Source organism: Saccharomycodes ludwigii, chromosome V (genome assembly GCF_020623625.1).
Source record: "Saccharomycodes ludwigii strain NBRC 1722 chromosome V, whole genome shotgun sequence".
NCBI lineage: Eukaryota > Fungi > Ascomycota > Saccharomycetes > Saccharomycodales > Saccharomycodaceae > Saccharomycodes > Saccharomycodes ludwigii.
In genome coordinates this window covers 1,390,498-1,404,990 of record NC_060204.1, presented here as the reverse complement: position 1 = coordinate 1,404,990, position 14,493 = coordinate 1,390,498, and the positions used below count along the sequence as shown (strand labels likewise).

General features: G+C 29.5%; 2 protein-coding genes across 2 annotated transcripts; both read right to left on the bottom strand.

Annotated features, from left to right (window-relative positions):
- Positions 1 to 748: 748 nt before the first annotated feature.
- On the bottom strand, positions 749 to 1,246 carry SCDLUD_004409 (uncharacterized protein; the record flags this gene model as incomplete). Its single annotated transcript, XM_046081623.1, has 1 exon — positions 749 to 1,246. The coding sequence occupies one exon, from the start codon at positions 1,244 to 1,246 to the stop codon at positions 749 to 751; it is 498 nt and encodes a 165-aa protein (XP_045934021.1).
- A 7,799-nt stretch (positions 1,247 to 9,045) lies between these two features.
- On the bottom strand, positions 9,046 to 12,867 carry SCDLUD_004408 (uncharacterized protein; the record flags this gene model as incomplete). Its single annotated transcript, XM_046081371.1, has 1 exon — positions 9,046 to 12,867. The coding sequence occupies one exon, from the start codon at positions 12,865 to 12,867 to the stop codon at positions 9,046 to 9,048; it is 3,822 nt and encodes a 1,273-aa protein (XP_045934020.1).
- Between the last annotated feature and the right edge of the window lie 1,626 nt (positions 12,868 to 14,493).

The window sequence follows — 14,493 nt, the reverse complement described above, 5'->3', positions numbered from 1 at the left end:
AAATAAAAACAACTTACGGTATGAAAAACTAAGTTGCTTCGATATTATAAAAAGAACGAACTATAAAATAAAATAAAAACACAAAATACGAAATCTGAACAAAATAAATACAAAAAAACTGACGAACTTAAAAAAAAAAAATAAACTAAATATATTAGATACTATTCGAAAAAAAAATTTTCACAAGAGTATTCTTAAAATAAATTGAAAAACAAAACAAATAAAGTAAAGAACATCTTGAAGGTAGATATTCTGTTTGAAACAGCACCAGCTTGGTAAATAGAAATTAATCCACTAGATGCTGGTTGAGATTGAATACTTTGCACTTCAATAGCAGCTGTGCTAGAAACAGTTTCTGATTGAATAGTGGTGGTAATAACTTTGCCACCAGATGTGGTCTTGGTAATAACATTGTTGGAATTACCAGAGTTACCGTTGGCACTCTTGGTAACAGTGGTATAAACAGAACCAGAAGAAATAGTCTCAACATATTCACTAGCATTGCCTGAAGAACCTGATCCATTTTCATTATTATTGTTTGGAACAATAGTAGATGTAATAACAGAAGTGATAGTACTACCTGATGTTGTAAACACACTAGTCTTAATAACAGTAACTGGTGTATTAGCAGTTTCGGAACTACCAGATCCACCGTTGTTGTTGTTGTTGTTGTTTTTTTGGAATAGTGGATGTGTAAGCACCTGTCCATAGGGTGTAAGTGATAGTAGTACCCTTGTTTTCTAGAGTTTCAACTGTGTAGATAGTTGGAGGTAGTTGGAATACCATCTGAGCCAACGCTGATTGTAACAATAGTACCAATGGTGGATGTGAATGAACCAGTCCATGGTGTGTATGTTGTAGTTTCACGTTCAAATGCTGGGCAATAAGATTCATCTTCACCGAATGTATAAATGTAATTAGTAAAATCATTAATAACGGTTCCATTGGGTAATGTTGCTGAAAAATCTAAGCTTGCTTTTGTAATTGCATTTGAAAATATAATTCTTATTGGGTAATAAAGTCCACCAATTAGAGTTTTTTCACTAGATACAGAAGCTTCTTTTCCTGATTCGCAACCCTTAATAGCATTTAGCAAAAAATTTGTTGTGGTAGCAGTAATATCATTTTGTTCGCAAAAACCAAACGCATCTTGATCAAACAACAAACCAGCTGAATCGTCAACATTTCCTAGGGTAAATGTATAAGAACCTGTTTCTGGGGCTAAAAAGTAGCCGGTAATTTCCATTGTAAAATTGGTAAAATATGTATCATAATTATAAACAAGTGATAAGGAGTAAGAAGTTCCAGCGCTAGTATAAAAATCACTTAATCCTAATGGACCTGCTGATGGACAAGTCCATGTTGTTTTTTTTACATTTCAAGGCTCACCGTAACAAATAAAAATATTTGGATAAATCATATGGATTATATAAACATAGATATCCAGGTTCAAACGAAACAGTAGTAATACCATTTTGCGAATGATATGGGGCAGATTTTTGATAATATCCGTACGCCATATAATCCAAACTTGTATATGTAGTAGTATTGTCTATAATATAATTATACCATTTCACCTTAAAACCATTAGTAGGCTGTGTAATTGGATCACACGCATCATTTGTATCAACCAGTGTTGTAGCATCAATTATTACTGTCCATTGTAATAAAAAAAGGGTTAGTAATAAAACCAAAACCCCTTTTTTTATAAGTAGTGGATGTCATTATCGCTAAATATAAATTACTCTGTTTTTTTTTTTTTTTTTTTATATATTAAAAAAATAAAATAAAAGGAATATTATAAAATTTAAATTTTTACTGAAAAATGCTTCTTTTTATATAAATTTTGTTAAATTTCTTTAAACCTTAAGAATAATTTTTTTGTGATTATAAACTAACTTTAATAATCTTTTTTTTTTTATTTTTATAATGAATATTTCTTTGTGAGCAAAATTTTTAACAATATTGCTCATTAATTTTGTTAAAGCTTTTGAAAATTTGCTAAAATAAAAGCAATAAAATTATAGATTTAATATTCTACATAATTTTTTATCTTAAAGAAATATACTAAATTAAATTTTATATGATAAATATTATGAGACATCTTACAAACTATGTTATACAAAAAAAAATAGTTTACATAAATTAGAAAAAAATAACTAAATATATTTTATTGACAAGAATATTTTACAACTAATATCCGAAAATGACTTTTCTTTGGATAAAATACATAGTATAACGAACAGTTTATATTAATTACAGGGTTATATTTTAAACAATGCACCTAAATATTTTTTTTTCGTCCACTTAAAAAATATAATACAATGAACATTTTATATTTATTACTAAATTATTCTTCAAAAAAAATATTTTTGTACATTATCATCTTAAAAAAGGATATATCACAAACTAGAAGATTAACATTGGATAAAAACCTAATTGAAAAATAACGTCGAGAAAATAAAAATTATTTCCAATTTTTTTTATTTAAAATTTTACAATTAATATATTTTAGCTTAAGATAAAAAAAAAAAGAAAAAAAGTTTTTCGTAAAATTTAATGTTTGTATATGTTGTTTTTAATTTTTTTTTTTGTCCACACAAATTTTATTGTCGTAAATAGTTAGCATATCTGATAACTCTTTTTTTTTAAGTTTATACGAATGAGAACAATTGCCAATGTTTGTATTAAAGTGAATATTATCGTGCTTTGCAATATAACCAACCACTTAGATTTTTTTATTAAAGTGGAGGGTATTCCATCTGGGGATAAAATGTGATAATATTTTTATATCCATAGGAATTGACTAATAATAAACTATAATAGAAGGAAAAAGCTTATGCATAAAAAAATTTTGTGTGATTCAATTCACTAAAAAAAAAAAAAAAAAAAAAAAAAATGTTGTTGATTTTATTTTTTTTGAAAAATAACTAAATCTTTACAAAATGTTTGAAATAATAACCAAATATATAAAGATAATAAAGATAATTTTCTTCTAAATACACAATAAAATAAATAGTTGATATTCATTACACTATATATTATATACATCTTATTTCAAAGATATGCGGTTGCCTAGATTAAATAAAGCAACAAATTATTAGTACTAATTCCATTAGATATTTAACCAACAAAGGTCAAAGATCTGGATTTTCTGAAAATAGATAATAAAACAAAAAATTGCTACTAGTTACAATAGATATCTTAATTTGTGCTACAGTAAATGTGATTATATTTTAATATTTTCCGAGTTGAGACAGTTAATCTATTTTAGTAATAAAGATTTATGGATCTGCTTGAAGTGGAAAAAATAAAAAAGGCAAGATGGTTTGTGCAGCTTTGTTATAGCAGGAAACTTTTAATTATTTATTATATATATGAGTAAAATTATTGATATGATTTAAAATAGCACAAAAACCCAAAAAGTTATTTTATACGAAGTGATATTTTTTGTAATTGTTATCTTTTTAATATTTGTTGAAAAAAAGGGGGAAAAGATCCGGATTAATAAATAACAAATCTTTTCAGACGCGGATATTTAAGACGCGAGCTAACCTTCTTTTAAAAATACTTTGGTTAAGATTATTTATTTACGTATTTTGTAGAACAATAGAAAATAAAGCGATTAATAAAGCTTGATACTATTTTTATTTTTTTTTTTTTTTTTTTTTTTATTGATAAAACCACTTATATATTAATGATTTACGGGAATTTATACAGAGATGAAATATAAGATTGTGTGGTGAAAATTTATTCACCAAATATATTACTTAGCCCTTCAAAATATAAGTGTATGTATTGATTAGATTATTGCATTCTCAAATATAAAGAAAAAATAACTATAATAAGATTTATAACCAGGCTAGACAAAAAACCATAAAAATGAATTGCACAGCACACTTGAAAAACTAAATCAACTAAGGTTAAACGTGATTGGTGTATAAGTCCATATTAGAATTTCATAATTTAAATATTATTTTTTTTTCTAAACTACAAATTAATATCATTTTACACGAACTATCGGATAATGCTGTAGTCCGAAATTTTAAAGGACTAGTTTTTTGTACTCAAAATCATTTTCATCAAGGAGAACGAAAAAAAAGTTATCATCAAATTTTATTAAATGAAGATAGATTGTGGGTTAAAAGTAAATAATATCAAACGAACGTAATGATATAATCACACTTAATTCGTTAATACATATATTATAAAAACATTTAAGATTGGATAATTCCTAAAGCAAATTATTTTTAGCCAATAACACTAATAAAAAAAATTCATCAAATATAGATAGATATAAGTAAAATGAAAAAAAAAACATATGATGATTAACCCATTTTCGTATTTGAAATAACACATGCTGTTGGGACCAAATTCCAAATATAGAAATGTTGCTGGGATCAACTACCAAATTGGGAACTGTATTAATAAGCAAATTATACTTATGCTTCGACTATGGAGGATCTTGAATCCTGAAAGTTTTTTTACATAAAATTTATCAAGATAAGAATCTGATAACGAATCATCGGTAGTTAAGTCTTGTTAAAAAGTTATCTACTTGGATTCATTTATCGATGATTCAGGAACTGATATTGCTTGATCAAAAATAAAATCATGCTATAAAATGCAAACAAAAAAATGAAGATTAAGAGTATAATAACACTTTAGATCCGGTTTCATCCGCATAATCAAGTTTTACCAATTTTATGATGTGATTTGCTCCTAGCTTTTTTATTTTTAAAATTATACAGTTAGAACCTACAACAAGGAATTCTGATGACTCGACTGATTTATTATCAGATTAAATTACTATTAGATTTTTTTCAGTAAAATAGCACCATGTTTTTTTTTTTTTTTTTTTCATTTAAAACAAAAAACTGATGTATCAAAAGACAAAAAGTTCAGTTTTTAAACCTACCATTAATTAAAAAGTGTATTTTCCAAGATGTTAACAAAGAGATGTTTACACTTTAAAGTAGCTCTACAAAAAATGAAAGTTTGGATAATAACTTCATCAATTGCTTTTATATATTTGATAAAAAAGATTTTTCTTGTCAAGATTATGAATATATCACTAACACTTAAACATTATAGACGTATTATGTTATAAAAACTACTGACACTGTTAAGTTTTAAAAAACTATAACTTCCAACATTGTGGTTTGATACAATGGTAATACCAATATTCCAAAGCACAATAAAAACCATGTATCTGTCGATTCAAGTTACTAGTTCTGAAACCCTTGTTATTTCCAGTTGTCCCAGTTACTGTTACTAAGACTAGTGTGTTTACAATATCTGGAAGTACCATCACATCTGTTATTACATCCACTATTGTTCCAAACAATAATAATGAAAACGGATCAGGTTCTCCAGGCAATGCTAGTGAATATGTTGGCACTATTTCTTCCGGTTCTGTTTACACCACTGGTACCAAGACCACATCAGGTAGGAAAGTTATTACTACTACTATCCAATCACAAACTGTTTCTAGCACAGCTGCTATTGAAGTTCAAAGTATTCAATCTCAACCAGCATCTAGTGGATTAATTTCTACTTCCCATGATGGCGCTGTTTCAAATAGAATGCCCACTTTCAAGATGTTTTTCACTTTATTTGTTTTATTTTGCAATTTCTTGTAAGTCTCGTGCTTACCTTCTTATCAATATGATATAATTACTTTAGATCAAATTTTTTTTTTATAAAATTTTAAGTTCGTCATTTTTTTTTTTGTCTTTATTCCATCCAAATTTGATATTTTTTATCTTCCTATTTTAAAGCTCGTATTTTATATTTTTAAAATAACTAAGTTTTTGTAAACTAAGCTGTTTTTGTTTTTAATAAAAAGTTTTTTTTATTTTATTTTATGGTTTCTTTTTTTAATTTTGAATTGATTCTTTTTTCTTTGTAGGCTCAAAAATAACTTTTCTTTCACATAAACATCGATCTAATTATAATCTTAACCTTCAATTAACAAATGAACGAAATATTTAAAACTATGAAAAACAATATAAGTCCATTCACTTAAGGAGGAGATAAGTTTGTGGTATATAACTCCTGTGTATGCTTTAAACGAAAAATTACAAACTATAAAGTCTGCTTATACCAGACAAAATCATTTTTATTTTATAACAAGAACCACTAATTAATTCTCATATCCATTTTTACTTTTTGTTTAATCGACATATTTTATCCTTTATTGTCAACCAATTTTTTATTTTTTATTGTTACAAGTATTGATTGGTTGTTGATATTGGCATGTGTAGAGTTGCTAATTCCTTATTGTTTCCCTTTTCTATTTTTACAGCCGAATACAAATTATGATATCTTGTAACATCGTTTTTTTTAATAAAGTGGTTATCACATTTAACAAATTGTTGAGCATACTAAAAGGGAGAATGCAGTTCTTAAACGTCCAAGGATAGGGATGCGTTTAAAAATAACATTGGAAACCACTAATTATAGTTTTCAATACTTTATCCACTTTACAATTTTAAATGAGGTAACACAATTCAGTATTTTTAGTTTATTTGTCGCTCGATGCTAAATAAAATAAAATTTAAATTATCATTAGTATTAATAAAAATCTGATCTAAGCCTAATTTAACATATCCACTTGATTTTACAACATCTACTATTGTGCTAGTTGGAATAAAAAAAAAAAAGTGAAGCATAGTAAAAAAAACTAACCATTACTTTTATCATTAAAATCTGTTATTTGTTCCTGGTTTATTTCTGTTAGGTGATTTATTAGAAGTAAGTGCGCTACCCGTTGTTACAAGGGTATGGTTTTTCTAATATATGTTTTTTGATCAAATTATATGGTAGCCTGGTGCAGTTATAAGTTCCCACAAGTGTTGTCATTGCAGATGTTTCAACCCATTTTTATCCTTGTTTTGTCCTTGGCATATGCATTACATGTTGGTTATACCATTCTGTTAAATAATAACGTTAAAGTCTTGTTGTTGATGCAGTAATCCAATAAAAAAGACAAACTGAAATTGTTAAGGCATACGCCCACCGTATGAAATGCGAAATCGCTGCAAGACCATTGCTAGCTGTTGGGAATATTCGTGGTTCGGGTTATTACCCGAAGTTGGATTATTTCTCTGTTCCATTGGAACTTCTATATTAGATTCTTCACTCATTATTATAAGATGTTTACTTTCTAGTTTTGTATTATTGGGCCCTTGATCATATATATATATGATCGTATATTTATTATATCTATGTGTGTATATCTATATCTCTCTATATCTCTGGTTCTTCTTCCCCTTTCTATATAAGCTAAACTAATAGTTATATAGGGATAACGAATTACCTGACAAACTAATGTCTTGTTGTGAAAGGTTGGAAACTAATCCTTTATATACCTTTCTGGTTATATCAATGATCGAACTTAATCTATTATTATCATTGATATATTATTTTATAAATTATCTTGAGGTTATTACCCCTCTTGGTCGAGTAGTTAATCTCTACCTTTCTATTACTATAACTTGTTTATTGTTGTTTCATCTTAGTAGTGTTATCATGATCTGCTTTGTATGAGCGTAGCACTTTTTGTGGTTGACTCATTTATTACTTTACTTCTTGAGGTAGACATTCTTTATATGTCCTTTCTATGGGTTGTGCTTGGTGTTTCATATATATTTATATAGATGTTATTTATATTTCATTCTTATCTTCGATATTATTAATATGCGCATCGCTAGCAATTGTCTTGCAGCGAGTTCGCATTTTATACGGTGGGCGTATGCCCCAACAAATAATTCAACTTCGGGTAATAACCCGAACAACAAATTATTCTAACAGTTATCTAACATAAAATACAGAAAATGAAATCGCATTTAAACACGAGTTATTTCAAGAGTTATGGAGAGTTAGAAATGCACCAAGTTTTCACCCAACATATTTTATAAATTCACCAGAGAAACTATGTCATTGTAACTATCAAGACCATAAATAATTCCAAGCATTCAGATAACATATGAAGCAACGAGAACTAAAAACTAAGTGGTTTAATATTACATATTGCAACAAGGATAATAGATGTGATAAAACCCAATGAATAAACTTAAGACTAGTTTCCAATAACAAGTTTGTTTTGTTTTATGGATTATGTTACAATTCATTATATGTAAAGAATGAAGTTTATTTTTGTTAATTAACACTAAATAGCAGCAAACTCAAAATGAATGAATCACAACATCTCAATTAGACATACACAATGAATCAAATACCATTCAATATTGTTTTCAAATTTCTATCTATATTGCAAGATTTCGACTTGTATGTTTTTTCCTTTAATATACGCTAAAGTTGATGAAATATAACAAGTACTCTGTTGACAAGGAATGCATATTGCTGCATATTCACACTCGTCTTTCGATATAAACTTATGATTATACATTGTGATAAAGCAAGCACTTATATAAACTAATTATTAACAAATACCTGATTTATAAAATAATAAAAAACATAGAGCCTGATAACTAAAGAATAATATATATGAAGGGAAACTTTATCACCAATCATGTTACAAATAAACATCGATTATATAGAATCTAAGCAGACTTATAAGTTTGGAATTATTGGTTTAAAATGCACAACATAAATTATCTCATTAATCGAGTATTTATTTCCAAAAAAATAGATCTATCTTGCTCTTTATAATTTAAGACACTTCTTTTTATTATTATTATTATTATTATTATTATGAAACTTTTGGACTCAATAACAGAGAAAAAGTTAAAATAAAAAAAATTCAATGTGGAAAATCGCAATAAAATAGAAACTTTTTAATTTGGATTTTATAACAATAATATATACTACATAAACATGTTTCAATTACTTTCTCGAATGCCCTAGATTGAGCTTATATATAAATGGTCATTTATCCTAACGTATATGAATTATGAACGATAATAAAAACAAAAAAATAAACTATTTTGAAAAATGCGTCGTAAAGACAAAAATTAAGCAAAAACTGAGAGGATCAGTGTGTGTAAATAAAACGGGTATTAAAAAATAAACATTAAAAGGTCAGAATATACTGAAAAATAAGACAAATAATGTAAAAAACATTTTGAAAGCAGATAATCCATTAGAAGAAGCACCAGCTTGATAAATTGAAACAACAGGTAAAGTAGTTTGAGATTGAATACTTTGGACTTCAATAGCGGGTGTGCTAGAAACAATTTCCGATTGAATAGTAGTAGTAATTAATTTCCCATTAGATGTAGTTTTGGTAACACTAGTGTAAACAGAACCAGAAGAAATAGTCTCGAAATATTCACTAGCATTGCCTGGAGAACCTGATCCGTTTTCATTATTATTGTTTGGAACAATAGTAGATGTAATAACAGATGTGATAGTACTACCGGAAGTAGTGTACACACTAGTCTTGGTAACAGTAACTGGTGTATTAGCAGTTTCGGAACTACCAGATCCACCATTGTTATTGTTGTTGTTTGGAACAATAGTTGATGTGATAGTAGCAGTAATGGCACTACCTGAAGTAGTGTACACACTAGTCTTAGTAACAGTAACTGGTGTATTAGCAGTCTCAGAACTACCAGATCCACCATTGTTATTGTTGTTGTTTGGAACAATAGTTGATGTAATAACAGATGTGATGGTACTACCGGAAGTAGTGTACACACTAGTCTTGGTAACAGTAACTGGTGTATTAGCAGTTTCGGAATTACCAGATCCACCGTTGTTGTTGTTGTTTGGAACAATAGTAGAGGTGATAGTAGCAGTAATGGTACTACCCGAAGTAGTGAATACACTAGTCTTGGTAACAGTGACTGGTGTATTAGTGGTTTCAGAACTACCAGATCCACCGTTGTTGTTGTTGTTATTTGGAACAATAGTGGAGGTGATAATAGCAGTAATGGTACTACCAGATGTAGTGTACACACTAGTCTTAGTAACAGTAACTGGTGTATTGGAAGTCTCAGAACTAACAGAATAAACTTCGGAACCGGAATTGTTAGAACCACTATTATTGTTGTTGTTATTGTTTGGAACAGTGGTGGTAGTAGCATCGCATGTGACAACAGTCGAGGTTATAGTTCTGCCAGATGTAACAATCACAGTAGTTCTTGTAACACTAGAAGGCAATCCAGGTGTTTCAGTAGTTGGTTTAACTGGAATAACACTTTCAGAGGTAGAGGTGATACCTGAAACTGGGGTAGTAAAGGTTTCTGATGCGGATCTACCTTCACTTGGGTTTGTAGATGTCTGAGTGTTAGTAGTACCTGGAAGAGTAGTAAATGGCGAAGATTTAGAACTCGTAGTATTGAAATAACCAAATCCTGGTGTTTCAACGTAAAGAATAGTGGAAGTGGTAGACAATCCATTAGAGCCAGTAACAGTGAAAATGTTAGTGGAATAAGTTGAAGTGTAAGCACCACCCCAAGAGGTGAATGTAGTACTAATAGCATGGTTCTCCGGTGTTTCAACTGTGTAAATCGTAGAGGTAGTTGGAATACCATCAGTACCAGTAGTGGTGAAAACTGATGTACCAATAGTAGAAGTAACAGATCCAGTCCATGGAGTGTAAGTGGTAGTAGCATCGTTATGTTCTGGAGTCTCAACTGTGTAAATCGTAGAGGTAGTTGGAATACCATCAGTACCAGTAGTAGTGAAAACTGATGTACCAATTGTAGAAGTAACAGATCCAGTCCATGGTGTATAAGTGGTAGTAGCACCGTTATGTTCTGGAGTCTCAACTGTGTAAATCGTAGAGGTAGTTGGAATACCATCAGTACCAGTAGTAGTGAAAACTGATGTACCAATTGTAGAAGTAACAGATCCAGTCCATGGTGTATAAGTGGTAGTAGCACCGTTATGCTCTGGTGTTTCAACTGTGTAAATCGTAGAGGTTGTTGGAATACCATCAGATCCAATGCTGGTAGTTACACTAGTACCAATAGTAGAAGTAACAGATCCAGTCCATGGAGTGTAAGTGGTAGTAGCACCGTTATGTTCTGGTGTTTCAACTGTGTAAATCGTAGAGGTAGTTGGAATACCATCAGTACCAGTAGTAGTGAAAACTGATGTACCAATTGTAGAAGTAACAGATCCAGTCCATGGTGTATAAGTGGTAGTAGCACCGTTATGCTCTGGTGTTTCAACTGTGTAAATCGTAGAGGTTGTTGGAATACCATCAGATCCAATGCTGGTAGTTACACTAGTACCAATAGTAGAAGTAACAGATCCAGTCCATGGAGTGTAAGTGGTAGTAGCACCGTTATGTTCTGGTGTTTCAACTGTGTAAATCGTAGAGGTTGTTGGAATACCATCAGATCCAATGCTGGTAGTTACACTAGTACCAATAGTAGAAGTAACAGATCCAGTCCATGGAGTGTAAGTGGTAGTAGCACCGTTATGTTCTGGAGTCTCAACTGTGTAAATCGTAGAGGTAGTTGGAATACCATCAGTACCAGTAGTAGTGAAAACTGATGTACCAATAGTAGAAGTAAAGGATCCAGTCCATGGTGTATAAGTGGTAGTAGCACCGTTATGCTCTGGTGTTTCAACTGTGTAAATCGTAGAGGTTGTTGGAATACCATCAGATCCAATGCTGGTAGTTACACTAGTACCAATAGTAGAAGTAACAGATCCAGTCCATGGTGTATAAGTGGTAGTAGCACCGTTATGCTCTGGTGTTTCAACTGTGTAAATCGTAGAGGTTGTTGGAATACCATCAGATCCAATGCTGGTAGTTACACTAGTACCAATAGTAGAAGTAACAGATCCAGTCCATGGAGTGTAAGTGGTAGTAGCACCGTTATGTTCTGGAGTCTCAACTGTGTAAATCGTAGAGGTAGTTGGAATACCATCAGTACCAGCAGTAGTGAAAACTGATGTACCAATAGTAGAAGTAACAGATCCAGTCCATGGAGTGTAAGTGGTAGTAGCACCGTTATGTTCTGGAGTCTCAACTGTGTAAATCGTAGAGGTAGTTGGAATACCATCAGTACCAGTAGTAGTGAAAACTGATGTACCAATAGTAGATGTAACGGATCCAGTCCATGGGATATATGTTGTTGAATTTCCACTTGGAGCATCACAACTTGCATCACTATCCTTAAAATTATAAATAACTTCGGACCAATGGTTGTGATAAACACCATCTGGATCTGTGTAACCAAAATTCATCCCAGCGATATTTTGACGATTAACATAAAATATTCTCAATGGGTAGTAAATACCAGCATTTAACGTTACAGAAACTTCATTTACTCCCGATGGGCCACTCGATGACCATAAAGAACTAATTTGATAAGATTGTGGAGTAGTCGAGGTAGAATGCTGTAAACAACACTCAAATGCAGAATTAGCACCAAAAGATACAATACCTAAATCATCAATGTACTCTATGCCTATTTTATAGACACCAGTGGTTGGTGGAACAAAGTAACCAGTTGCCAGGAAAGTCCAATTTGTAAGATAAAAAGGTTCTGAATAAGCGAACCCAGGTGGTAAAGTTGCTTTTTGAAGAGCCTTATAAACATCGTTAGGAACAAACTTAAAACTCAAATTTGTGGCAGAGTAGGTTTCACCAAACATACCATAATCAGCGAAACCGCCATTAATATATTCAGAACTCACATATGTTTTCAAATCTGGAACACCAGTATTAGTTTTAGCATTGTAAGATAAAAAGTTGTAGTGATAAAATTGGACATGAAACCCCATTTTCTCTGCAGACCTTTCAAAAACAGTTGGGATACATCCGCCTGCATCGTCTTCAGTTACAGTAGTAGCATATACATTTCTTGTAGCCAAAGTAAAAAATAAAGTGAGCAAGGACCAAGTTAGAGATATTTTTCCCTGCTTTATGGATGCCATCATTGCTTTGTTTATTCTATACGTTTTTGTTACTTTTCCTATGATATTATGATAATAGTAATTTTTTCTCCTCTTAAAGTGAAAAGAGGAAGTAATTATCCAAAAAATAACAAATAGCAAATAAAATGTCCCATTTTATATATTAAATATTTGTTGTGATATTAGTGTTTAATTTTTTATGTTAATTGATCGAACTGTCGAATGAATGGAATAGAGTTATATTTTTATCACCTGAAAATAAATTTATAATTTTTCAATAAATGATGTCAATTTTTTTGTTAAGTTACTGGCTAATATAATAACAAAAGAAAAATATTCATTTCTGAAACAAAAAAAAAAAACAATGGTTAAAAATTACTAATTCCCATTTTTTCCAACAAATCTTTTATTTTATTTCATTCAACAGATATAAACTTTTATATCTAGTAACAAAAGTAACTAAAGTTAGAAATATTCTGTTAATAAACCATGTTTCCCAAAATCTTGTTTACCAATATCTTGTTTACCAAAATCTTGTTTACTAAAACTTTGTTTACTAAAACTTTATTTACTAAACCCTTGTTCAAAAAATTCTAACATCAAAATAGTATCGTAACTGCTGTAAAATAAAAATAAATTTATAAAACATACAATATGAGCAAATATTATTTTTAAACGTTGACAATGTAATTTTTTTCTCTTCTCTTCTTTCTTCTTTCTTTTCTTTTTCTTTTTCTTCGTTAAATTTCTCGTTAAATGTTTCAGCTAGTGACAATGTAGTTGAATTATATATATAGATAAAAATTTTATTTTGACAATAGGAATGTTTTGAGCTCTGTTGTGTAATAGAATTTAATAATTTTCATAATAACGTTTAATTTTCTACCTTTTTTGGACGCGTTTCAAAATTCTCTTATTTTTTATTAATAGAAAGAAATTAATAAATATAAAATGTCTTTTTTTTAAAAATAGATCCTTATTGTTTTTTTTTTATTTTTTGCAAAAAAAAAAAAAAAAAGAAAAATACCTTGTATTTGATCATTCACATTTTCAACTGTTAAATAATTATCCGGATCCGCGTAAATGTTAAATAATAGCGATTATACTTGAAAAAAAAAAAAAATAAATCAAAAGTCGGATTATCTATAGCAACATAATCTACGTTTTTTTAACAATCGTTTATTTTTCCCTTTTTCTCTCTAAAAATTTCTTTAAACTTTTAAGCACGTGATTGATCAGTAATTATATCACCATCAAAGAAGAGAAAAAAGAAGGTTTGTTGCCGTTTGGCTCACGCACGTGATAACAACTTGTATAATACCAAATAATCTATAGAAACAATTGCAACAAACCTAGAAGCTGATATCCACAGAGCTAGTAACCAAATATTGCCATAAATTTTTGTACTTGGAAAGAAAGGAAGTAGAGTCTTACTTTTACAGTTTTCATTGCCTAGAAATCTATGTATAATATTCACCCTATTTTATATCTAATTTTCTAACTTACCAATCAAATTCCACGAAAATGATGAATGGATTTTCATTAAAAAAAAAAAAAAGAAAGATAAAATATTTTCTCTAAATTGTTAAATAATGAATTTCTAAATGCAAGTTTAAAAAATTATTATTTCTATTGACTAATAATTAAAAA